The 26,708-nt window shown below is 40.1% G+C and overlaps 1 protein-coding gene across 1 annotated transcript in view; it reads left to right on the forward strand.

Moving 5' to 3' along the window:
• The window catches only part of Anapc1 (anaphase promoting complex subunit 1), a 77,426-nt gene that overhangs the window by 36,961 nt on the left and 13,757 nt on the right, over positions 1-26,708 (forward strand). Inside the window, exons 25-39 of the mRNA XM_021182343.2 lie at positions 1,052-1,230; positions 3,050-3,264; positions 6,167-6,285; positions 8,914-9,185; positions 10,029-10,263; positions 14,313-14,404; positions 17,235-17,369; positions 17,492-17,574; positions 18,592-18,670; positions 19,336-19,410; positions 22,789-22,865; positions 23,326-23,416; positions 23,526-23,579; positions 24,444-24,637; positions 25,947-26,033. Of these exons, the coding sequence (XP_021038002.1) occupies positions 1,052-1,230; positions 3,050-3,264; positions 6,167-6,285; positions 8,914-9,185; positions 10,029-10,263; positions 14,313-14,404; positions 17,235-17,369; positions 17,492-17,574; positions 18,592-18,670; positions 19,336-19,410; positions 22,789-22,865; positions 23,326-23,416; positions 23,526-23,579; positions 24,444-24,637; positions 25,947-26,033 (1,987 nt within the window). The remainder of the gene's footprint in view (positions 1-1,051; positions 1,231-3,049; positions 3,265-6,166; positions 6,286-8,913; positions 9,186-10,028; positions 10,264-14,312; positions 14,405-17,234; positions 17,370-17,491; positions 17,575-18,591; positions 18,671-19,335; positions 19,411-22,788; positions 22,866-23,325; positions 23,417-23,525; positions 23,580-24,443; positions 24,638-25,946; positions 26,034-26,708) is intronic.

A 26,708-nucleotide genomic window follows, 5' to 3' on the forward strand; every position in this document is an offset into this window, starting at 1 on the left:
ACAAGAGGTACTGGGTACCACTGGCATATCAGCATTCTGTGGTGGGGTGGCTCTCAGTGAAGGTTTTTACAGTTCTTTTTTCTTGGCCTTTTTTTTTTTTTTTTTTTTTTTTTTTGGTTTTTCTGTGTAGCCCTGGCTGTCCTAGAACTCACTCTGTAGACCAGGCTAGCCTCAAACTCAGAAATCCGCCTGCCTCTGCCTCCAGTTCTTTTTTCTATGACTCATAGAAAAATAAGAATAGCTGTCTTAATAGTGTACATATAGGATGCATAAATGAAAAATATTGGATGAATTCTGTCCATTGTACATCACTTAATATTTACTAAAAGTTACTCTTAAGTCAGGAAATATTTTTACTTCAATAATTGATGAACTTTTATATCATAAATAGTGGATAATATTGTGAAGTTTAGAACTTCATTGCTAGAAAAGAAACTTGAATTGGCCTGAGTTTTACAAGTATTTTAAATATTAAATGTATTTAACACTCAAAACTATGTGTGAAATGTTTATGTGGAGAATAATACTAAAGTGAATTTGTCTGTTGGTCACTCACCTTTAGAGCAGACCACCTCAGTGCAGCTGGTGCTCACTGCTATCGCTTGCCGGCAGATGTGTTAACCATCTTTAGACTTTGCTTAGGAATGAATGTGTGTCTGAGTGTTTATGTGCATACGTACAGTACCACAGTCAGCTGAGCTGACTCATTAGCTAAGTCAGTTATTGAAGACAATAGGACTTGCCCTGACCCAGGCCTTTTAACCCCCGTAATGAAACAGTTCCTATTTCTATTTCTATATTTTGGTGCACATGTGCACAAAGTTTTTTGTGGCTATGATGAACCAGAGGAGTGGAGGTGTCTTTCATACCAACTCCCAAAGTAGTGGTAATCAGTTCACATCACTGTTGGTTACGGGTGAGATTGCTGCTATTTCCTGTTCTTGACCAGCTCTTAGTGCTGGTGACTTCAGTGTTTTTTGACTGACTAGAGGATGATTGGAGAAGTGGCAGATCTCTAACTGAAAAGCATCTTTCATTCTTTCACATCAAGGATTCACTTTAAGAGATCTGGAGACTCTTCCCTTTGGGATTGCTCTTCCCATCAGAGATGCGATTTACCACTGTCGGGAGCAGCCTGATTCAGATTGGTCAGAAGCGGTCTGCCTCTTGATTGGACGTCAGGACCTTTCCAAGCAGGCTTGTGAAGGAAATTTACCCAGAGGCAAATCTGTGAGTGTCGACATGGGAAATTCAGTTTTAGCCCCAGATAAAATGAAAGTGGAAGCAGTCTTCATTTTCTTGTGCACCTTTATCTTATTTTGGTAACTGTGCATATCAGTTTGCCTTTTATGTTATAAAGTCAGATGTAGTTCATGATTGAACATGGGAGTTGTGAACTTAGTGACTGCCCCATGCTGCCTGGCCCTTCCTTTGCTCAGAATCAGGACTGGTACAGAATCAGCAAGCCGCCCGCCATGCCTGTTCTACTTGTACCTGTAGAGGCAAGCGGTTACTACATAGGAAACCCCGGAGCCTGTGTACCCTCAGGGTGGCCAGCTATGATAATACCTGTTTTCTTGTTGATTACTTTTTGAAGGGTTCAATTTCTTGAATTCAGCCTTTTAATTAGGTATAAATAAATATGTATAACCCCAGAACAATAGTAAAATTAAAGCCTGAGCAAGAATACTTTCTCCTTTAGGGTTAAGTCTATTTTAGAATGAGTTCTAAGAATCCCAAAACAAGGATAATTTCTTGTTTTATTTTTTTATAATTATTGTTGTTGTTTTTATTAGTAGTAGTAGTAGTATTCATTTTTTTCTTTTTTGAGACAGCGTCCTTATGTAGAGCAGTCAGGCTGTTATAGGACTCATAGAGATCCATAACATCCCTGAGCGAACAGGAGTCAGTCAGGTTTGTCTCCTTAGCCTGTGACATATCATCACATCATTGCAGTGTCGGATGACTATGGGTGTGTTACAGCAGGTCTCCTAGCTCAACAGTTGCATGCTGTGAACTTGGGCCAGATTCAGTTCCACTAGAGTCTGATCTCAAATTTGTATTTAAATAGCAACTCTAGTTGACTTGGTGTTTGTCTATTTTAAATACAAAATAGTCTTATTTTCTTGATCAAGAAAATCCAGGTGTGGTAGTACATGCTTGTAACCAGAACTCAGAAGACTGAGTCAGGAGAATTACAATGAGTTCAAGGATAGTCTGAATTACATACTATGACCCTGTTATCACACACACACACACACACACACACACACACACACACACACACACACGCACACACCTACACGCACACGCACACACACGCACACACACAAAATCTTTAGCATTTAAATTTCTTTTGCTCCTGAAGACCATACAGCATATAAAGGCTATAAATATTAATCTATAAATTATTTAAATGTCAGTCTAGGCAAGTTTATCTAAACTTGCTAAAATTCAACGTGGTTTTGCTATTTGTGTTTATGTTCTGTAGGTTAGGATTTAGAGTCACCTACCTCCTCACGATGGCATACATTCTGGGAATTGTGTCCTTAGGTAGTTCTGATGTGTGAGCAGGATAGTGTTTTTAGCTGGGTCACTGTGCATACATCCTATCTTAGGGAAGCACCATCATGTATGTGGGCTCTTGGTGGAAGTGCTGTGTGGTGCATGTTATAGTTTGTTTTAGATAAGTTATTCCATGGGAACCAAAGTAAGTTTTTATCTGGATATATATTCCCCCCCACCTTTTTTTTCCCCCAGACTAACACTGTTGCCTCCACACGAAACGATGGATCAAAAAACTAGCATTTGTAGGAACTAGACACTTACATAGACTTGGGTGATAATGAGACCAGCCAACCTGGGCAACATGGTGCTGTCCCAGTGCAGAAGAGCTCAGCTTGTATGACAGCATTGTGTGACTTCAGAAAGTTTCCTGGTTATGCTTACGTCTAGTGTAGAGTTCTGTTCCATTAGCCTGTTTCCCCTTCTCAGGCTAGACATACGACTGACTCCCTTTTAAATCACTACTCCAAAACCCATCACACAGGTGCTCTCGTCAGAGGTGTCTTCAGGAACTGAGGCCGAGGAGGAAGATGATGGCATGAATGACTTGAACCATGAGGTTATGTCATTAATATGGAGTGAAGATTTACGGGTGCAGGATGTGCGAAGGCTGCTTCAAAGTGCACAGCCTGTCCGTGTCAATGTGGTGCAGTACCCAGAACTCAGTGACCATGAGTTCATTGAAGAAAAGGAAAACAGGTAAAATAGTTCATCTCCTGTCCAATCTGTTATACTTGAGACTAGTTTGCTTTCCTTTAATATTTTAACTTTGCTTTTTTAAACATTGTGTGTGTGTGTGTGTGTGTGTGTGTGTGTGTGTGTGCGCGCGTGTGTACACTGAAGTGTGTATATGGAGGTCAGAAAACAACTTTTGGGAGTTAGTTCTTTCCACTAGGCTTCAGGATAATCCATCTCAGACCATTAGGCTTAGTGGCAAGTGCCTTTTCTTACTGAGCTGTCTTACCAGCTTGGTGGTTAGTTTTAAATGTTAGCTTGCTATAGTCTAGAATTACCTGGGAGAGAATTTAATTTGAGGACTTACTTAGACCAAGTTGATCTGTAGGGAATTGTCTTAGATAAGCTAAAATGAAGTAACTTACTTTGAAGCTAAAAATCTACCTTTTATATTAACTTTATATCTAATGCCAGCAAACCATCTATAGCTTAAAAATGCTTTTTGGCTTTTGAGGATATAATTGTACCCTCCTCTTGAAATATAACAGTTACTTCAGAAAAGGCAAATCTAAGAGAGTAACAGAATTTGTAAATGAAGTATATACGGGACTTATTCTTCTCTGTCTTAATCTAGGAATAGACTTTGGGGCACTTGTTTGTTAATTTTTAGTGTGCTTTAAACTCACACAACTTGTGTTAGATACGTTTGCTCTTGTGAAGAAATACCTGACAAAACACTTAGGCACAGAAGCTGACTTTGAACACAGTCCTAGAAGGAATGAGGCAGGTGCTAGGAGTGGCCCGGTCTGTAGGGACAGGAGCATGAGGCGACTGGTTCTCCCTCACTCAAACCTCTCCTTTATCCTGTCCTCCCCTGGCGCCAGACTTATGAGTTGCTTAGCTTGATTTCTCTCTAGCTCAGGCAGAGCTTGCATTGAGCTTCTGATTTGAAGAGCTGGAATTATAGGTGTGTGAACCAACCCAGCTTCTTACACTGTTTGAAGGGCAGTCGCTACTAATGCTTAAGCTGCAGTCCACTGAAAGTCCTAAATTCTCTCTCACTGTTTTCTCACCACGTGGACTCAGGTTATCACATGCAATTGAGGGTAGAGCACAGAGTTAAGAATGGGGGCTTTTGTAGTAAGACTGTAGTAATTGCTGGATGAGCTTGGATAAATGGCTTAACATGTTATTTTATGTGTTGCTTCAGCTATTATAGACATGAGTGTAACAGTTATACCTCGCTAGCTACTGCTATCAAGTCAGGTTTTTTACAGAACACATAAAATACTTGGAGTGCAGAGTAAACTCACTGTAGTCAGCTATTATTAATAGTTCATTGATTCTTTTTCTTTGTAGTCTTTTAGTACAGTGGTTCTCAACCTTCCTAATGCCATAACCCCTTAATACAGTTCCTCATGTTGTGGTGATCCCCCAATCATGCAGTTATTTTCATTGCTACTTCATAACTGTAATTTTGCTACTGTTATGAATTATAATTTAAATATCTGATAATGTTGATGGCCTTAGGTGACTCCTGCATAAAGGTCATTTGACTCTCCCCAAGGGCTCACTACCCACAGGTTGAGAAACACTATTTGATTGTATCTGAAATCAAAATGTATCCTTTGGTTAGTATCGAAGTCTCATTGGAGATCTTTTTTCTGGGTCCTTAATGGGATCATGAAGTGTCCTGTTAGTGGCTTTCTGCGTCAGGGCCACAGCATTGATGCTGTTGATTTCATCTAATGGCTTTCGAGTGTGATTGGATTATGTGTAAAGCTTTCACCAGAATATTCTATAGGATGAATCCCCAGCTACTGTACTGCTGTAGTTCCAAGGAATGCTAGAACATTAGGATGTTAGAATCCCCTTTAATGAGCTAGTATAGTACATTTATGTAACTAGGGAGAAATCAACTTAATGAATGTTTTTGTTTGCAGAGAATGTTTAACCCTTTGTTAACCTCTGAAGGTACTTCCTTTAATATCAAATAAAACTTTTAAAACCATTTCTTTTTTTTTTTTTTAAAGGATTTATTTATTATACTTAAGTATACTATAGCTGTCTTCAGACACACCAGAAGAGGGTGTCAGATCTCATTACGAGTGGTTGTGAGCCACTATGTGGTTGCTGGGATTTGAACTCAGGACCAGTGCTCTTACGTGCTGAGCCATCTTGCCAGCCCACTTTTTTTGGTTTTCGAGACAGGGTTTCTCTGTGGAGCCCTGGCTGTCCTGGAACTCACTCTGTAGACCAGGCTGGCCTTGAACTCAGAAATCTTCCTGCCTCTGCCTCCCAAGTGCTGGGATTAAAGGCGTGAGCCACCACTGCCCAGCTAAAACTATTTCTTAGTTATGAATGGCAACTTTGAAACTGTTAGTTTTTTTCTCAAGGACCTATTTAGAGTAGATTCAATGCAGGAACCAAGGTGAGGTGTTAAGTTTCTCAGTGTGACCAACAGAAGCCATTTTGACTTTGAGCAGGCTGGTGTGTGGCTCTGGTGACTGTTCACTTCCTTGTGTAGGGACAGAGGCAAGGGGCATCCTTGAGGCAGTATTGGTGGAAGGAGTGAGGGGAGGACCTCAGCGAGCTAATGCAGCGCAACTGAGAGTCACACCGAGAAGGACGACCCGATAATAGATATAATACACTTTCTTTGAACAGGTTAGCATGAGTAGAGTTTAGGTTTCATGTTTTACAGCCCCAGGAGAATTGGATTTCGTTTAAAGCAAAGGAACTCCCTGCTTCAGCATCCTGATGGGAGTCGACTTGTGAGAGGAATTGCGGGTCCTCCCATCTCTGGGGCTTTGTTTTGTGAAAACTTGATTGTCTATCTTAGTTCCTCTCAGAATAATTTCCTCCTGTAGATTCCAGCTGTGAACACTGTTAACAGTTTGTGTGTTGGTTCGTATTTTCATTATAGACTGCTCCAGTTGTGTCAGCGAACTATGGCCCTTCCAGTAGGACGAGGAATGTTCACCTTGTTCTCATATCATCCTGTTCCAACAGAGCCGTTGCCTATTCCTAAATTGAATCTGACAGGTATGTTAAATTCTGTGCTCATTAACAATAGACTAAGTTCATAGTTAAAACCAAAGAAGGTTTCTCTGCCCTCACTGATTTTTAAGCATTAATAGCTGCTCTGGTGGCTTTTGAAACTCAAATAGCAAATTGTATTACTTTTCTCGTAGCTGTTACAAAATACTCCTGTCGGCCGGGCGTGGTGGCGCACGCCTTTAATCCCAGCACTCGGGAGGCAGAGGCAGGCGGATTTCTGAGTTCGAGGCCAGCCTGGTCTACAGAGTGAGTTCCAGGACAGCCAGAGCTATACAGAGAAACCCTGTCTCGGAAATCCAAAAAAAAAAAAAAAAAAACAAAAAAAAACAAAAAAAAACAAAATACTCCTGTCAAGCAGCTTAGGGGAGAGAAGAGTCTCTGGCTCCTGGTTTAGGAGGATGCAGTTTATTACTGCAGGAAAGCATGAGGATGGGAACAATTTGTGGCTGGAGCGTCCTCAAACCTGAACAATCAGGACACAGACAGGACGGCTGGAAACCTCAAGACCCAGCTCCCAGTGTCTCCATTCTTCCAGTAGTTCCCAAACCGCAGATGCCACACACAGTCTTCCAGAACAGCACTGCCAACTGGGAAGCAAGGAGTTAGAATATAGCCTACTACTCATTTTGTATTTTAGTGTGATTATTTTAAGATATAAAAAGTTGGAAGAGTTATTGTTGAAGAAGATGGAACTATTTAGGGCTGGATGTGGTGGCACACCTTCCATCTCAGCACGTGGGGGGCAGAGGCAGGGGAATCTCTTGAGTTCCAGACCAACTGGGGCAACATAGTGAGATTCTGTTTTGTTGTGCGTTGCTAAAGTCTAATCTGTACAGTATTCGTTCTCTTGAGATACTCATTGTTTCTCTGTGTGTGCAGTTACAAATAAAACACTGTTCATCTCTTCAGAATTTGTTTTTGATGATGTTTTCAACGTTCTGAAGATTTTGGTAGCTTTTTTTGTTCATTTATTTATTTTAAATATCCATCCCATTGTCATTTTGGCACAATGGTTATCATAGCAGTCTCATAAATGTCCATTGATGAGTCAAGCTAACATAAGCCATTTAGAATATAAAGATGATTTCGCCATGTCTGTGTACACAATATGTATAGAAACTCAAAGGAATTAGAAAAAAATCAAACTGAACTTATAGCATCACAAATACTTAATTTATATCGCTTGTGGATCTTCACCTGAGAGAGTGCTCCTTACTAGTTCCCTTGGTAACGTCTCTGTAAACAGACTCTTTCTGTTTTGGACCAGTGTCTTTGACTTACTATATAGCTCAGGCCAGCCTCAAAATTTCCATCCTCCTGCGAGGCCTCTTGAATGCTGGGATTATAGGCATGTGCTACCATATTCAGTTAAATTTGGCATTTTAAAAGAAATTGCTTAGTTGTTGTGTATGTGTGTGCATATGGAGGTGAGAGAACAGAGCTACAGTTAGGTGGTCATCACCTGATGTGGATGCACAGAAGTGGTCTGAACAGTACAGCCATCCATCTCCAGCTACAAGTTTGGCATTTTTTTTAAAAGACTTATTATATGTAAGTACACTGTAGCTGTCTTCAGACACACCACAAGAGAGCATCAGATCTCATTATGGATGGTTGTGAGCCATCATGTGGTTGCTGGGATTTGAACTCATGACCTTCAGAAGAACAGTCAGAGCTCTCAACCACTGAGCCATCTCTCCAGCCCAAGTTTGGCATTTTTAACAACACCATATTTAGGTACTTACAGTTAGACGTGAAGAGGATGGACATACAAGTCAAAGAAAGGGCAGATTTCTGAAGGTTAAACATTTTCAGTGCTTTAATCCTCAGACAGCAACACAGGAGTGAGTGTTAGAAATGAGCATTAGTGCCCCCAGTCAGCTGTTGAAATTGGACACTCATGTACTTAAACTGTGACACTGGCCTTCATTTAGTTTCCTCTATCTCTGCAGCTGCAAACACTGTAGAGCAGTGAGAACTCTGGCCTGACTGTCTGAAGTCAAAGCTGTCAGTTATTTTATTGTGTGTTAACAAAATGGACCCTGAAAATATTGTAAACAATATAGTTTGCTTTGTTTGATTGTTGTTTTTGGGAACAGGGTCTCAGTATGTAACCCTGAACTCTGACTGGCCTGGAACTCTATGTCGACCAGATTGGGCTCCAATTCACGGAGATCCAATAGCCTTTGCCTCTGGGTTTTTGGGGTTATAGGCTTGTGCTGCTATGGCCAGGCTGTGTGTGTGTGTGTGTGTGTGTGTGTGAGAGAGAGAGAGAGAGAGAGAGAGAGAGAGAGAGAGAGAGAGAGAGAGAGTTTGAAATATTATTTTATGTGTATATGTGTATCTGAGTGTTTGCATGTGTACCATGTTTGGGAAGGATCTAAGGAGGTCAGAAGAGGCATTGAATCCCTAGGAAACAGAGTCACACAAACTTGTGAGTTGCCACATGGATGCTGGGAAGTAAATCTCAGCCCTCTGCAGGAGAAGCAAGTGCTCTTAACTGTTGAGCCGTCTCTCTAGCTCTTAATAGGGGTTTTGAATGTAACTTTATTTCAAAGGCTTGAATTTTAGTTATGTAAATTCTCCTAATTCCTTTGTCCTCTGTCTGCCTAGGGCGAGCCCCTCCACGAAACACAACTGTAGATCTTAATAGTGGAAACATCGACGTGCCTCCCAATATGGCCAGCTGGGCCAGCTTTCATAATGGTGTGGCTGCCGGCCTGAAGATAGCTCCAGCCTCCCAGATAGACTCAGCTTGGATCGTTTACAACAAGCCAAAGCATGCTGAGTTAGCCAATGAGTATGCCGGCTTTCTCATGGCCCTGGGTCTGAATGGGCACCTTACCAAGCTGGCTACTCTCAATATCCATGACTATTTGACCAAGGTGAGAACATGGCATCCCTATCCTGGCGTTATGCCAGCCATATATATCTACTGCAGTATCTCCTGATTGTCCTGCTTGCCCCGCCTTATTCCTGCACCTCTAACTGTGTTCATCTCATAGCAGGAAACAGAGTCTAAAGTGTTGATCAGTGTGTCTCTTAACTCAGAACCATTTAGTCATCTTCCCTTGTCTCGGTTTGCTTCTGTGGCCTGAGTGGTCCTGCTCACTTCTGCAGCCTTTGGACTACTGTTCCATTGCTCTTTCTTTGAGTATCCCACTTTCTTCTACTTTATCGGCCAATGTGATCAGGTTCTTTAGACATTCTAATAATTCTCCAGCCCTTCCTAACAAAAAAATATTAGTCTCTTTTAAATAGTCTTCATATTCTCTGTGTTTTTTTAAAAAATCAATTGTGGCTTTGTATGTCTTTAATTTGGCATGTTTCCCCATTAGAACACTGTGAGCTGAGAGCGTTTAATTGCCACTGTGCTCTCAGTGCTTACCATGTAGAGGTGCTTATTGAAAGAGGCTGGCACCGTTCTACTTCAAACGATTTGTGGGGCTCAGTTAGTAAAGTACTTGCCATGCAAACATGAAGACTTGAATCTAATTCCCAGCACTCACGTAACCATGCCAGCGGTGGGCTAGCACTCTTGTAATTCTGGAGCCCGGAGGTGAAGAAAAGAGCCCAGGGGCTTGCTGGTAGCCAGACTACCTGATTGTGAGTTCCAGGTCCCATGCCTCAAAAACTAAGATGAATAGCTTTCTGTGTGTGTTCTAGCATGTGTTCACATGCTTGTGTGTGTGTTCTAGCATTGAGTTTTATTTTGTGTGCCTTTGTAGGGCCATGAGATGACAAGCATTGGATTGCTACTTGGTGTTTCTGCTGCAAAGCTTGGCACCATGGACATGTCAATTACCCGGCTCCTCAGCATTCACGTTCCTGCTCTCTTACCCCCGACGTCCACAGAGCTTGACGTGCCTCACAATGTCCAAGTGGCGGCTGTGGTTGGCATTGGCCTTGTGTATCAGGGCACAGCTCACAGACACACTGCGGAAGTCCTGTTGGCTGAAATAGGTATGCAGTTAATAGTGCTGAATTTTTACAGGTGTACATTTTCCACTCAAACATATACCCTCAAAAAATGATAAAATTATGAACACTAAAGAAAACAAAGAGTAGCTTTTATGAGCACTTAATGATCAGGTTGTTAGTTAAAAGGAAAAGAAAGCCAGTCTTACAAGTAATGGGGCCAGAGCTTCTGCAGCCATGCAGGGCAAGCCTGGACGGACAAGCCCACAACGACCTCTGCTGGACACACCTGGACGCTCAGCTCACACCAGGCAGTGTGTAGCAGTGGCCTGCACTTAACATGCCATTGTTCTGGTTTCTAATACCACCTTGTTTTCTTCTGTTGGACAAGAACACTTGGGAAAAACCAGGCGACTATGTCCTGTTACCTGTGCATACCTCATATCTTTCGCTTACCTTTCGATCACTGGTAGATGCAAGGGCTTTACATCTTAATGTAGAAGGTGTGTAAACAGTGTTATACCTCTAGTGTTTAGGGAATAGTGTTGGAAGTCTGTGGGTGTTCAGTGACAGTAGAGTTGTAAAAGTATTTTTGGTGTGTGGTTGATTGATTTCATGGGTGAGGAATCTATAGATGTTAGGCCAATCTTTGACAAAGTTTAACTTACAAATTAAAGTAACAAATGAACAACAGCAGCTGCTGTTAGAGTGGGATGATTATACTGGTCTAGTGACGTTAGGCATTTTTATTTCTAGAATTTGGCATTTAATGTGTGCAGAATGTTACTACCAGTAGGGAAACTATGGAAAGTAAAACCTCTGGAGTTCTGAACTTCAGAGTGTTGATAGTGAGGATGCGTTCGTTATTCTCTTGCATGATTGTATCAGGTAGCTGCTGCTGCTCCGCTTCTACACAGTGCATCGCCATAGAGCTGGCCTTCTGTATGGTTTGCTTGCTCCGGTTCTGCTTCACCTGTTGTTCTAGGGCCCAGGCTAGAGGTCCATATTTTGTCTTATTAGTGTATGCAGGGAACTCAGTAGTAAAAGTATGTTTCAGTCCTTTGTGATTGTGTCAGCTAAAGCCCAGCCCACTTGTAGCAGGTCCACCATAAAGCTGAAAGGCGGTGAATGCACACAGAACATGTGGCTGACGGGGCTGAGGCTCTGATCTGCTCTAGTGGGAATAGAAGTTATTTATAAAACTGAAACAAAGAAATATTATAAAAATGTTTTCATTTTAATCCCAGGACATGGGGCTGCTTCAGATTGTCCACAGCGGCTGGCTAGGATTTGCCTTGTGCTCAGCAGGGGTGTGGTTTTGCCAGCTGCAGATAGTTTCTGCAATTGTGTGACATTTAGAATTTTCAGGTCTTTTCAGAGGCTATAAAAATGCCAGGGCCTAAGAGATGTGTCGTTAGGGGTTGTTAGTTGGTTATTGGGCGTTGGTGGTGATGGGTTATTAGTTGCTGTTATTCATGGTTTGTTAAGTAGTTATATACAATGAAGAAAAAGGAGAAGGAACAGATCAAATTTGCCCCCAAGGAAGTCGATGCCCCTAATGAGCAAGAAGTAGTCACCCCTTTCCATTCCCCGACTTTATTCAGGCATCTCTTTCCTTTCCTCTCTTTTGTTTCTCTTACCTAGTGTTTAGGGTCTAAGAGGGTAGAAGAAAAGGGTTGGAGGAGAAGAATGGAAGAAAGAAGAGCCCACAAAGTAGCCCAAAGATTACCTACAATTCCTATACCAAAATGCAAAATAGCATAAATTATTAAAAAAAAAAAAAGTCCGAAAAAAGGTCCTCGAAGGTCCTGAGCACCGCAATTTAGAGTTTACTCATTTAGAGGGCAAGCACAAGCTGCCGTACCAGTGCTGTCTGGTGATGCAGCCCATTCACAGCCACAGTGCATCTCTCAAATTCTGTAGACAAGGTTTCATCTTTGATTCATATGTGTTTCTTGATAAAGTTATTACCAGAATGCACATGGGATTTATATATTCTGCCTTTGAAAATGCTTCATTGTCAGAAGTACCTTTTAAAATTAATTTAGTATTGTATATATTACAAAGTTTTCTAAAATGCCCCATTGTGTCATTTTAGAACTTTTATTAATTTGCTTTAAAATTTTCTTTTTAAAATTTTATATAGACGTATGTATGTATGTATGTATGTATATATGTATGTACATTTGTATGTATGTGTGTGTGTGTTTTGCCTGCATGTATGTCTGCGCACCATGTACAGTGCCAGGAGAGGGTGTTGGGTCTTTTGGAACTGAGTTAAGACAGTCATTAGCTGCTGTCACATGGGTGCTGAGAATCAAACCCATGCTCTCTGAAGAGCAGCAAGTGCTCTTAATCACTGAGTCACCTCTCCAGTCCCACCCTCCTTTTTTTCCTTTTAAACAGTATAGTGTCAGCCAATGCTGTTCTTGAATTGTTTCTCCTCCCTCCACCTCCCATGTGCTGGGATTATAGCATGCACCATCATGTCAAACTACTTTCAGGGGCTGTTTCTATCTCTCTGCTATTATATGCATAAATATTAAACTAATTACGGTCACATAACCTTTTCTTTTGAATGCCAGTTTTTTTACTCTGGAGGACAAAATTCCAGAAGTTCTGGAAGGAGGAGAGGTCTTTATACATAACACATTTTGTTTTCCTAAAACAGTGGTTCTCACCCTACCTAGTGTTGTGATCCTTTAGTACAAATTCTTCATGTTGTGACCCACAACCATAATATTACTTTTGTTGCTACTTCATAACTATAATTTTGCTACTCTTATGAATCATAATTAAATATCTGTTATACAGGATATCTTGTATACCACCCCAAAGGGGTTGGTTGCTACCACGGGTTTTGAACCAATGCCCTAAAGCATATCATTAATAAAATGGAATGCTTTTAAAAGTATGAATTTTTACCATAGACACACATGATTGTAACTGTACTTTTGACTACTTTAATTAGGTTCTTTTACCTCCAACTCTTCTCTACCAATATCCCCTCCAACCCTACCCCCAACACTAGGTAGGAGAGAAAGAAGGTGAGAGGGGAAAGGTAGTATCAATCTTGTTAAACTACTTCCTGCTGATTAGGAGCATTGAGTTCTTTGGGGTAAGTCCAGTCTTTGTCGTCCAATTTCTTCTCCTCTCTTTGCTCAAAACTACTTGACAAACAACAACAGCAAGAGGAGCAGGAGACTCCTCCATATCTCTTGGGGCTCTGGCATTTTTATACCCTCTGAAGAGTCCCCAGAATTCCAAATGTGAACTATCCTCAGCTTGGCAGAATCACGCCCCTGCCAGAGCATGAGACAAATCATAGCTAGCTGCTGGGAACAATCTGAAGTGGTACCATATCCCACATCTGGGATTAAAACAGAAACAGTCATATAACATATCTGTGTTTTTAAAGAAAGCAAAATTCTCACTACACATGATATATAGAATGAAATGAAAATCTGTAAACACACTTTTTAATTTAAAAGCAGAAAGTAAATGCACATTTCATTTATTATTCACTTGGGACATTTTAAATCACATCTAATGAATGCATTTGAAAACAATAAAAAAATTTAAATTGTAAATTTTATTTTTAGTAAAAGCAGTTTTTTAAAAAAGTAATTGTCTCGTTTTTTAAGTGTTTCAGAGGCTGGTTTGCTGGGTTGCTCCCCTCTCCTCCCCACCCCCAGTCCCCATGTGTCTACTGGGCTGGGGTTGCCCTTCCCCCAAGTGTGTGCTGGTATAGCACTTAGGTTGTCATGCTCGGCAGCACTGGGTTCTGGCCAGCCCCAAAGTAATTGTCTCTTTAAAAAGCCACAATTCTTACTTCTTGGCATTTTATTTATTTATTTGTTTGTTTGTTTGTTTGTTTGTTTGTTTGGTAAAACCCAGGTTGTCGCAATATTTGAAAGTCATTGCTGATAGACACTTTAATAAGTAAGTTTAAGGGTTTTAGGTAAACTGGGAAGTTGGATACCTTCTGAATTGTGTCTTTGAACAGCTCAAGCAACTGGGAAATGAACTCCCTAAAACTTACAAGTTGGGCTTATAATAAATAGGCTTGACCTGTGCTTCTCTGCCTTTCGCAGGGCGGCCCCCTGGTCCAGAAATGGAGTATTGCACCGACAGAGAGTCTTACTCCTTAGCTGCTGGCCTGGCCCTGGGCATGGTTTGCTTGGGGGTGAGTAGTCTCTTCTCCTGCTTTTACACAGGACATCTTTGAATCGAAAGGAGCAGCCTCGATACTCAGCTGGATGCTCTCCTGTGACCTAACCCAGTGCCCAACCTTTTCTTCCTCTTTCTTCACTGTCTCTAGTTTGCCCTGGAGAAAAACTATAATGAAGAAGTGAGATTTTAAGATTCATTTTCCCTGTCTTAGATTTAAGTGCTCTCAGTTAAACTATGATAACTATTTTTATTTTTATTTTATGTGTATGAGTTTTTGCTTGCATGTATGTCTTTTCACCATGTATGTGTAGTGCCTACAGAGGCCAGAAAATGGTATTGGATCCTCTGGATTACAGATACCCATCATGTAATACCCATGTCCTCTGGAAGAACAGCTTGTGCTCTTTACCACTGAGCTATCTCTCTAGTCTGGAAATTTCTTTCTTTCTTTTTTTTTTTTTTTTTTTTTCTTTTGGTTTTTCGAGACAGGGTTTCTCTGTGTAGCCCCGGCTGTCCTGGAGCTCACTCTGTAGACCAGGCTGGCCTTGAACTCAGAAATCCGCCTACCTCTGCCTCCCAATAGAAATTTCTTGAAGAAGTTCAAGACATAAGATTGAGATGAAGAGTGATCAGCCACTCTGGAAGCACTTGAGCTCGGTGGATAAGAATGTCTACTGTGGAAGCATGAGAGCTTGAGCTTGGATTTCAGTACACACTGAGGAGGATAGAACAGCATCCCCAGCATCCTGCTGTAGCTCCTTTGCACATAGATACACACAAGTAGCCAGCCATACATGTGTAGCACATGCACACACACCACACTCAAACACATATATTTACTCACATACATATATTGATCGCTCTCTTCTCTTTTTCTCTATACATACAGGAATAGAGAAATATAGTGAAAGTATATATGATTAGAAGCCTTAAGAATCTGTCGTAATTGTAGAAATAGCCCCAATCATCTTTTGCTACTGTTATCACTGCATTCCAGAGTGTTGCCATAGCAGATCTTGCTTTGTGAAAGGATGCAGTGTCTGGTTGACTCATCTTTATCTCCATCCAAGAGAGTCTTCAAAACTACCACAAACATCATCTCATGTAATTACTGTTTTTTACTTGAAATATGATTTTTTTTGAAAAACCACCAAGGCAGTATTCTAGTCAAGCTAAATGATATTCAAAATGTTGTGGTGGAACATGTTGCTTCTTTTGTGCATTCTGAAAATCTGTCATTGTTGGCCATGTGTTTTCTCCTCACATCTGACATAGCTAAAGAGGCAGGTGGTACTGTGTAAAAAGCATCACACTGTGGATTGAGACTGGAATTTTGGTTCTGACTTGTGATAAACCCTATCATTTAACTACATTAGTGTTTATCTGTTGGCTAAGCAGCCCTATGGCTGTTGAGCAGCACTGCTGTGTTTGATATATAACCTTGCCGTTTAGTAGCTAGGTAACCTTGGGCTGTGTTAAATTGTACCTCGCTTTCTGCATAATAAATGAGATTCTTACTAGTAGCTACTCAGTAGTGTCCTAGTTTTGTTCTGTTGTTGTGATAAAACACTCTGTATTAGTCAGGGTTCTCTAGAGTCACAGAACTTATGGATAGTCTCTATATAGTAAAAGAATTTATTGAAGACTTACAGTCGGCAGCCCAATTCCCAACAATGGTTCAGTCGCAGCTGTGAATGGAAGTTCAAGGATCTAGCAGTTACTCAGTCTCACACGGCAAGCAGGCGAAGGAGCAAGAGCTAGACTCCCTTCTTCCAATGTCCTTATATTGTCTCCAGCAGAAGGTGTAGCCCAGATTAAAGGTGTGTTCCACCACACCTTTAATCCCAGATGAAAGGTGTAGCCCAGATTAAATCTCCTTAAACTCGGAGATTTAATCTTCTGGAATCCATAGCCACTATGTCTCAAGATCTCCATACCAAGATCTAGATAAGGATCTCCAAGCCTCCAGATAAGGGTCACTGGTGAGCCTTCCAATTCTGGATTGTAGTTCATTCCAAATATAGTCAAGTTGATAACCAAGAATAGCCACTACACACTCTGACCAAAAACACCTTAGGGAGGATGGGGTTTACTGCTGCTTACACATCCCTGCTGGGCAGGAGCTCAAGTCAGGGACCAGAAGCAGAAACCATGGAGGGGCGCTGCTTGTTGCTTTACTGTCTGGCTTGCCCACAGGCTCATGCTGAGCTAGTGTTGTTTTATAACCCAGGACCACTCCTAGGGATGGTGCCACCCACAGTGGGCTGGAGCCTCCTACATCAATTCATAATCAAGGTAATAGGCCCCCCCAGGCATGTCCACAGGCCACTCTCACCTAGACCATTCCTCAGTTGAGACTTTTCTTTCAGGTGACTTTAGGCTGTATCAAGTTAACAAGTAAAACTAAGAAGGACAAATAGGGTTTCTGAGTTGAGTGAATTCATTTTAAATACAACAGAATTGAGCATGGTATTGAGTAAGTATTCAATAAGTTATTGTGGTCGCTTGAGGAGATCACTGGTGCAGTAATGAAAGTACTTGGGTGTTCACAGTTCAGGTTTTGAATATGTAATTGATATTTTCTTTTACTCTGAGTGTAATTACGTCTTTCTATTTTTTTCATATATTTTATAAAACAAAAGTATATAGATCTAAAAATACATTATAATTTTATGAGAATTAATAGCTTGGCATTAATGAATGTGTATGTTTATTGTAATTGGAAGAAACATCAAAATTAAAATAGGCTCTTCTGAAGTGTGTCCCTTTGTTTATCATGAATGTGTATTCCTGATTTCCTGCTGTTAAGACTTATTTTCATCTCAGTTATTTAATTTTTCCAGCATGGCAGCAATTTGATTGGCATGTCTGACCTCAATGTGCCCGAGCAGCTGTATCAGTACATGGTTGGAGGTCATAGGCGTTTTCAAACTGGAATGCACAGGGAGAAACATAAGTCTCCAAGTTATCAGATCAAAGTAAGTGAAGTCAGAGGAAAGGATCAGAGCCACAGGCTGAGATGTCAGCTGCACAGCAGTGGCTTTGCTACCAACAGTGATAAGCATGCTGGAGCTCTTACATGAGTAACTTTCCTCCCCAGGAAGGAGATACCATAAACGTGGATGTGACTTGTCCCGGTGCTACTCTGGCGTTGGCTATGATCTACTTAAAAACCAATAACAGGTATTAGCACCCTCACCTGTCCTGCATGGTACATGGCAGCCTTTTTGCTCTCAGCAGTACAATCTCCTCATGTGTACTAGAGCAGCCTGATGTCTGTTCTCTTGGGTAATGGGGCTGAGTAGACTTTGTGTAGCACTGTTTTCTTTGGGCATGGTGTGTGTCAGGAATCTTGTCTCAGTGTCTTCAGGGTATTGGTCCCAGAACTGTACAGACACTAGAACCCACAAATGTTCAGGCCTGTCACATAAATACATGAGATGTACATGTAATTTATTCACTTCATCTTGCTACTTTAAATCATCTACAGATTAATTATAATATGAAATATGCTTATATTTTCCATATAAATGGTTGTTAATACTGTATTGTGTAGAGAAACATGATTCAAAAAATCAAAAGACCATCTGTGTTTAATTTAGATGTAGGTTTTGCTCCCCTCTGGTATTTTCAAGTGGATATGGATGAAAAGGTTATAGAGGGCAAGCCCAAAGAACAGCTTACTTCCTTTCAGTAATTTTGCATATCCTTGTGAGTACTGTTTAGGAATACTTAGCATTATTTTGTACTTGGTTACCATTAATAAAAATGGTTTCTGCTTTGTTTCGAAGCTTTTCGAGTGATTAAACCTTCTATATTCCCAATCTGTCCTGAGTTATGTCCTCAGCTCACCTTAATTCTTTTAATTTGAAAAATATTCTGAGACATGAAATTCTCCAGTGTTGTCAATTCTTACAGTTGGGAAAATTCTATGCAGAATTAACAAAGTGGCAAAAGATATTATTAATCTATTTGGATGAGTGTATGTCAGCTGATATTGGAAATATTTCAACGAACAAGACAAACTAAACAGACCTTCACAGAACTCCTTTATATAGTAAGACATAAAAACATAAATATTACATAAGCATTTGTGAAACATTATGAAAAAGCTAGACCTTTGTTGGAGGAGAGAGATGATTTGATGTCTTGATATTTGAATACCTGGCCTCTTCCTTGACTGGTGTCTTCTGCCAACAGATCCATTGCTGATTGGCTACGAGCTCCTGATACCATGTATTTGCTAGACTTTGTGAAACCAGAATTCCTCTTGCTTAGGGTATGGTGCTTTGTCATTTTCGTTTTTCTTGACATGAGGGGAGCACCTTATGTGATCCTCAAGTTTAGCTGCAAATCTAATGCCTTTCCATGAAAGGGTTTACTTTAGCCTGTCATGTTTTTCTGATTGGCAATGTTCTTTTGAAGTTTCCCAAAAAGAACTTAGAAGAGTTAGGAAAGGTGGCCACTGTGATAGATAATAATTGGAATGACATTTCTTCTTCTTCTTATTATTATCATTATTATTAAAAACCTACTAAAAGGCAGCATGTGACCAGGATCTTCTTATTTTTAGTATCCTTGGGGATGTAGTAGTACTGTTATGGTTGTAGTTAGAATAACCATTTAGTACTGTGTTGTTCTGTATTTCTTTTATGTTTGAACTCAGCAAGCTTTTAGATTGACATGTATGCTGAGCTGTGGCTCTTTCCTTTGTGATTTTTCTTTCACAGTGTAAGAAAGCCTTCTCCAAACCCTCAATACTTGAATCATGATGAACTAAATTTTTCTTTAAGATCTAAGTCTTTATTTTTATATATTTAGTTGATAGTCTGTGTTTTAAAGTAGTTGTTAGTTGGGAATGAATTCTTAGTTTGTTTACTGTTACAGTTATTGGGAAATACATGAGCTTTGCCTGATTAATTTTGTCTGTAATTCATTTTTAAGACACTTGCTCGCTGCCTGATTTTGTGGGATGATATCTTACCAAATTCCAAGTGGGTTGACAGCAATGTTCCTCAGGTAAGTATAGACAATAAATACTGTAACATTAATAACATAAATTGTGATTTCTTGTGATATTTTCCAAAGTGCTATAGAATATTTTTTCTTGTGGAATCAGTTGTTGACCCTTAGGTATGCTCTTTTTCATGATTTGTTCTTTGATCATTTTTAAGCATGTGTGTTTAAATGTGGATGCTGGTGCTTAAGGAAGCATCAGATCCCCCTGGAGTTGGAGTTACGTGCAGTTGTGAGCTGCCTATAAGAGGTGCTATGAATTGAACTCAAGTCCTGGAAGAGCAGTGCTTACTTCTAACTGCTGAGCAATCTTCCTGCTCATCTTTAGGGGGATCTTTTGACAAGACAGAGGAACTTTAATTTTACGAGTTTATACTAAAGGTCAAGGAGATGACACAGCAGCTAAAGTACTTGCCTTGGAAGCAAGAAAACCACAGCTAAAATGTCCAGGTCTTCCCTCAGGCTGGTACTGCTTTGTAGGGGTGGTTATGGGCTGAGGTGGCTGGTCCTGCAAGTGCTCACACTCTTCCCAGACCTATTGGAAGCCCAAGGCTCTCTCTGAACCTCTCCTGGCTATCAGATAGACTGATGTGGTGGAGTGGATAGTGCTAGAATTTTCCTCACTAAGCTTACACTGTGTATACTCTACTTGTGTGGTTGTGCTTTCTGAAATGCTAGGGTCCTCAAGTCCCATATAAACTATGGTGGAAGAAGGTAGAGATGGGATCCCCTGCACAAGCTGGCTGACAAGATAAGATATATTGTTTGATTAAGAGATCCTATTTTAATGAATAAGGCAGAAGGACCAAGGGAGATTCCTGACCTCAGTCTCAGGCCTCTATACCTGTAGGACTCAAAGTTGGCTCGAGATACCCCAAGACCACGTTCTTAGGACAAATGAGATTTATTTGTCCCAGAGGGACAAAGGGCAGGGAATAAGAGACAGAGAGGAGATGAAGGAGAAGGAGGAGAAGGGAGAGAGGTAAAGGGTATTTGTTCCAGAGGGACAAAGGACTGTCTCTGAATAGAAAGGATACAGACAGGAGACAAATGTGGCCTGTAGGCAAAGGTCAGTTTATAAAGATAAAAAGGAAAATGCCATGTTAGGATAAGTTGGTTAATTTTTACTGATGCATTTATTTTAATGAAGTCACCTGCAGTACATATCTTCTGTGTGAACCTTCTGCTCAGTATGGTGTGTGATATCACTGAGAGTATTAACAGTCCATCTTTAGGTTTATTCTGTGATGCGAATGTGCCAGTTTCTTTTCTGTTGTCTTTTGTTGGGCACCTGGGCAGCTTCAGCTTCTGCCTGTAATGGATTAGGCCCCTGTGAAGATTTGCAACAACTCGTACATATTTGCTGAAGTTTAGCGCATTATGTTACATGGGCAAAACCATGTGAGGGTGGGAGCAACCCGAAGCAGGCTCTTTTTTTTATTTTTTATTTATTTTTTATATTTTTTATTAGGTATTTTCCTCATTTACATTTCCAATGCTATCCCAAAAGTCCCACTCCCCTACCCATCCACTCCCACTTTTTGGCGCTGGTGTTCCCCTGTACTGGGGTATATAAAGTTTGCAAGTCCAATGGGCCTCTTTTTCCATTGATGGCCAACTAGGCCATCTTCTGATACATATGCAGCTAGAGACACAGCTCCGGGGTACTGTTTAGTTCATATTGTTGTTCCACCTATAGGGTTGCAGATCCCTTTAGCTCCTTGGGTACTTTCTCTAGCTCCTACATTGGGGGCCCTGTGATCCATCCAATAGCTGACTGTGAGCATCCACTTCTGTGTTTTCTAGGCCCTGGCATAGTCTCACAAGAGACAGCTATATCAGGGTCCTTTCAGCAAAATCTTGCTAGTGTATGCAATGGTGTCAGTGTTTGGAGGCTGATTATGGGGTGAATCCCTGGATATGGCAGTCTCTAGATGGTCCATCCTTTTGTCTCAGCTCCAGACTTTGTCTCTGTAACTCCTTTCATGGGTGTTTTGTTCCCAATTCTAAGAAGGGGCAAAGTGTCCACACTTTGGTCTTCATTCTTCTTGAGTTTCATGTGTTTTGCAAATTGTAACTTATGTCTTAGGTATTCTAAGTTTCTGGGCTAATATCCACTTATCAGTGAGTACATATCATTTGAGTTCTTTTGTGATTGGGTTACCTCACTCAGGATAATGCCCTCCAGGTCCAACCATTTGCCTAGGAATTTCATAAATTCATTCTTTTTAATAGCTGAGTAGTACTCCATTGTGTAAATGTACCACATTTTTTGTATCCATTCCTCTTTGAGGGGCATCTGCGTTCTTTCCAGCTTCTGGCTATTATAAATAAGGCTGCTATGAACATAGTGGAACATATGTCCTTCTTACCTGTTGGGACATCTTCTGGATATATGCCCAGGAGAGGTATTGTGGGATCCTCCGGTAGTACTATAGTACTATGTCCAGTTTTCTGAGGAACCGCCAGACTGATTTCCAGAGTGGTTGTAAAACTGAAGCAGGCTCTTATGTCCTGGCTGATTTAATACTTGGAATCCTCCTGTTTCTACCTCCTGAGTGCTGGGCTCACAAGCACACACCACACTTTTCTTATTTCTTGTACACCTCTCAACTGGTTCAAGTGATTCTGTTTTGATTTCTCCTGTTTTTATTTTTATAACTTAAGGAGACCATAGGAAAATGCAAGGGACAGATTCTAGAGAGCTTTTCTTCCCTGCTATTTACAACTCATATTCTTAGTGATGCTTTTTTCAGTTGATGATCAGTGTGGTATTGTGACTGTGGCTGTATAGGGATAACTATAGCTAACACAAAAGACTTCTGTATACAGCATGCTAATTCTAAGAGCTGTTGGTGGATAAACTTCATATGTTTATTTATAGATGAGTCACAGAGCTGTCAGGCAACTTGTATGTGGCCTTAAAGTTGGGCTTTGAAGCCAGGACTTTAAGCTTCAGGGTACATGCTCTAACTAAGATCCAAAGGAGGCCCAGCAAGATGTCTCAGTGAGTTGGTGAAGTCTCTTGCTGCCAAGCTTGGTGGACCTGAGTTTAATCCCAGAATTGCCTGTATGTTAGAGAGAAACATAGTTGCAAGAAGTTCTCTGAACATGCACCTCCCCCCAGCACACACAACAAACAAATAAATAAAAAAATGATTCAATGGAAGTGTCTACTGTCAAAACTGAAATAACCTGTTACCATATGATGTTATAGATAAGTTGTAGTACATATGGGTGTTACAGTCAGTTTATCCATGTGTATATAAATCACTAACATTGGGATTTATTTTCTATAAATACAGCCGTGACAAGTAGTTCATGGCATATTTGTAGCTACAACAGTGGTGCTCAGACATTACTGCTTTTCTGTCTTGACAGATTATAAGAGAAAATAGTATCTCTCTGAGTGAAATTGAATTGCCTTGTTCAGAGGACTTGAATTTGGAAACCTTGTCGTAAGTAATGTAGTGTGTGTGTGTGTGTGTGTGAACTATGTTAGCACCTGTCAGATCAGTTTACTTACATAGGAGAACCAGTGCTTGATTTGAGTAATTTGAGATCTTGTCTCAAAAAAAAAAAAGAAAGGAAGGAAGGAAGGAAAGAAAGAAAAGCAAAGAAAAATTTATGTACTTTCTCTTTTTTCGTTCTTTCCTTGGTGAGGAGCACTCTAAAGGTGTCCTTCCTTGTAGTATATGAAGAATGTCATGTAAGAGGCAGGCTACATCAGTGAGGGTTACATGGTCTTCTTCAGAAACCCACAGAGAGCTGCTGATTGGATAGAGACCTTCTTCACCATTCTCAGAAGGCTGGAAACTAGTTTGTAAAAGATGACTATTATTTTTATTCCAAGACAATGGATGATAATGGATTTTAGAGGACAATAACAACATTGTGTTTCTTGTCATTTGTTTTCAGGCAAGCACACGTCTACATCATTGCAGGAGCCTGCTTGTCTCTAGGTTTTCGATTTGCTGGCTCAGAAAACTTATCAGCATTTAACTGTCTGGTGAGGACTATCTTGGCTCATGCTGCTGTGCTCGGAGTTGTCCTTCTGTCGTACAACCCAAACCTTAACATGCCACCTTTAACTTTCAATTTTTCTTTTCCTTTTCCAGCATAAATTTGCAAAAGATTTTATGAATTATTTATCTGCACCCAATGCTTCTGTAGTAAGTCTTCTTTTTTTTCTTTCCCCTATTTGGAATAAAGTAAACAAAGAACATTTACAGATAAACCAGAAACTCGGAGGTTAGCAAACACATTTGCTGTTTGAATTTAAAGCAAGGTTTGAAGCACTGCTCTCTTTGTGTTTGGTTTTAAGGTAGTCAGTTAGTTGAGAACATGGTTACCCTTGAGATTATGATTAGCCTGAAAAGATGTGTGTATTTCTAATTCTTGTGATGAGAATAAATGAAGTATATAATATTTGTGGATTGTCATATTCCTATTCTGTCATGTTACTGAATGCCAAAATGTCCTTTAAAAAAAACCAAACACCTAGTGAGTATACAATCATTCTATAGACATTGCTTCTCTTATAACAAGGAGACAGCAAGATTTTATATCCTGGTTAATGGCATAGACCTATGCAGTAGTTTTTATAATGTGAAAGAAAATTAGAAATATCAAAATGCCCAAGTATTTAAGTTATGGCATGTCCATATGCTCTTATATATTGGATGTAGCAAGATCATGCTGTATAAGGCTTTTTGTGTTTGAAAATTGCTTATAAGTTATTAAAAGGGTTAACATGTATAGTAGTGTCTGATTTTCATCTATGGATATATATATATATATATATATATATATATATATATGTAATATATGTATGTACAGGAAGAATTTCTGAGTGTGATGCTATAGGAATAATATCAGTTTTCAGTAGGTGGTGCATTGTATATGTTAGATTGCTCCATAGTGTTCTTTTTTTTAAGATTTAGTTTTAAAATTACAAACATTTGTAATCTTCCAAGTTCAGATATTTTTGGTAATGAAGAAAGTTGTAACACTAGGTAATGTTTTTGTGTCACCAGACAGGGCCCTATAACCTCGAAACCTGCCTGAGCGTGGTCCTGCTGTCTCTTGCCATGGTGATGGCTGGCTCTGGGAACCTGAAGGTGCTGCAGCTGTGTCGCTTCCTGCACATGAAGACTGGCGGAGAGATGAACTACGGCTTCCACTTGGCCCACCACATGGCCCTGGGCCTTCTCTTTTTGGGAGGAGGAAGGTGATGAGTGTTTTTGTTTTGTTTGTCCTTTAATAAAAGAGTTCATGAGGGAGAGCTATATATGTGATCTATTTGTTCAATTTGAAAACTACGTGTTTCTGTTGTTGGCTTTTTTCATACAAATGTTGGAATTTGTCATCTTTCATAGTAAATAACTGGATAGGACATTAATTTGAACTGTATTGATGGCACCTGCAGCAGAGGGTTGAAGTCCCTTGCCATGTTGTCTTCAGCTATTGCTATACTTACTTATGTGGTGCCTTGTGAGGTAGAGATTATGAGCAAGATGGGTATTTCTTAATATAGTTTGTGGCAGTTGCTTCTTTTTATTAATTTGGAATTATGAATACTTAAAGGTTGGGGCTGTAGCTAAATCATAAAGCATTTGCCTATCATGGACAGGGCCCAACCTGTGAATTCTTGGTGCACCAATAAAAATTAAAAGAGCCAACAAGGATGGGTAAAGAAATGTTAGCTGTAAGAATTCTTCAGTATTTTGTGACTTTTTGAATTATTTTCTTTCAATTAAGTACCTGCATTTAATGAACTCTCATAGTCACATTTTCGTCACTACACCTGGTGTGACTCCTTGCTTCTCTTTAAGATTGAATCACTTTTCTTTAACTGAGCTTCTGCCTTTATTTTTTTAATATTTTATTTTTAATTATATGTTTGTGTGTGTGTATATGTGTGTCTGTGTGTTTGTCTTTGTTAGGGTTTATGCAAATGAGTACTGGTGCCTGTTTGATCCCCTGGAGCTTGGGTTACACCCAGTTGTGAGCTACCCAACAAACTGGCGGAGAGCAGAGCCAAACCTGGTCCTTTGGAAGAGCAGCTCAAACTCATAAGCAATGAGCCATTTCTCCAGTCCCTGGCACTGCATTTTAGTAGTTGTTTTATTTTTAAATTGTCATATGTTTTCTATAATATTGATATTTATAACATCCTGCAATGTTGGGTTTAATTTCCAAGTTTCTAATGTTAATATATGAATATTCATCTTTGAATTTTGATTTATCAAGTGATAAAATACTTCATTGTCATCCCTCTGTACTATTTTAGGGTAAGCCTTGCTTATTCCTGGGTTGTTTTAACATTTGTAGAATGGCTTCTGCTTTGAATAGTAGTCAATCTGGAAGTGATGTAAGGACTAACTGTGAAGAGATGTGTTCCCCACCAAGAATATTTTGCTTATCATGGCATCTTACCAGTGTACCTTGTTATAGAACCCCACGCTTCCACCCCAAGCATGCCTTGAAGCTATGTCCAGGAAACTAACAGCGTCTCTCCCACTGAATTTGCTCTGCAGGTACTCTTTGAGCACATCCAACTCATCCATTGCTGCCCTTCTCTGTGCCCTTTACCCACATTTCCCAGCCCACAGCACTGACAACCGGTGAGTCTCATGCATTGCTAAGCCTGTTTCCTGAGGTCTGCTTTACTTTCATGGACTATTTCTTTGATTTTGAACTTAGCTCCATAGCTAAATCTTTTAAATGTATCTTTCAAAGTATTAGACTAGAAGAAAATTCTGGATGTTTGATGCCTGATCATTCTCACATCTGTCAAGCTGTTGTAAATCCAGGTGTAAGCCAGATAGAGTTATCTTTAGGTATAAATTAACCATACAACTTTAGGGAAGTATAAAAAAATAATACCTTTTTTCTGTTACAGTTATTTATTTCCAAGAAAAAAACTTAATCTCAATTAGTGACCATGTGAGTTCTTTCTTTTACACAATTACTGTGAGGTTTTGTGTAAATGACATCAAAGAGGAACAAAAATAGAGACCTTTAAAAAGTAAAACAGACAATTTAGAAGTGGCAGGAAGCAACAGTTTGAAGTTATATAACGTGAGCATTAGAGAGCATTGTAGAGCATTGTAGAGCACAGAGTGACTAGCATCTCCTTTTCTAGGGCAGTGTCCAGAATAAGGGACTTTTTTTGTGTATCAGGAAAGGGAAGAAAATAGTTCCTGATAAATGACACTGTGAGAGGCCAGCACTGTACTTAATCTAATCAGTTGTCTGTCCAAAAGTCAGCAGCATTCTTTGTCTAAATGAGTAGTAAA

The sequence above is a fragment of the Mus caroli genome, unplaced genomic scaffold (assembly GCF_978045245.1).
Source record: "Mus caroli unplaced genomic scaffold, Mus_caroli_1 scaffold_2, whole genome shotgun sequence".
Classification (NCBI taxonomy): domain Eukaryota; kingdom Metazoa; phylum Chordata; class Mammalia; order Rodentia; family Muridae; genus Mus; species Mus caroli.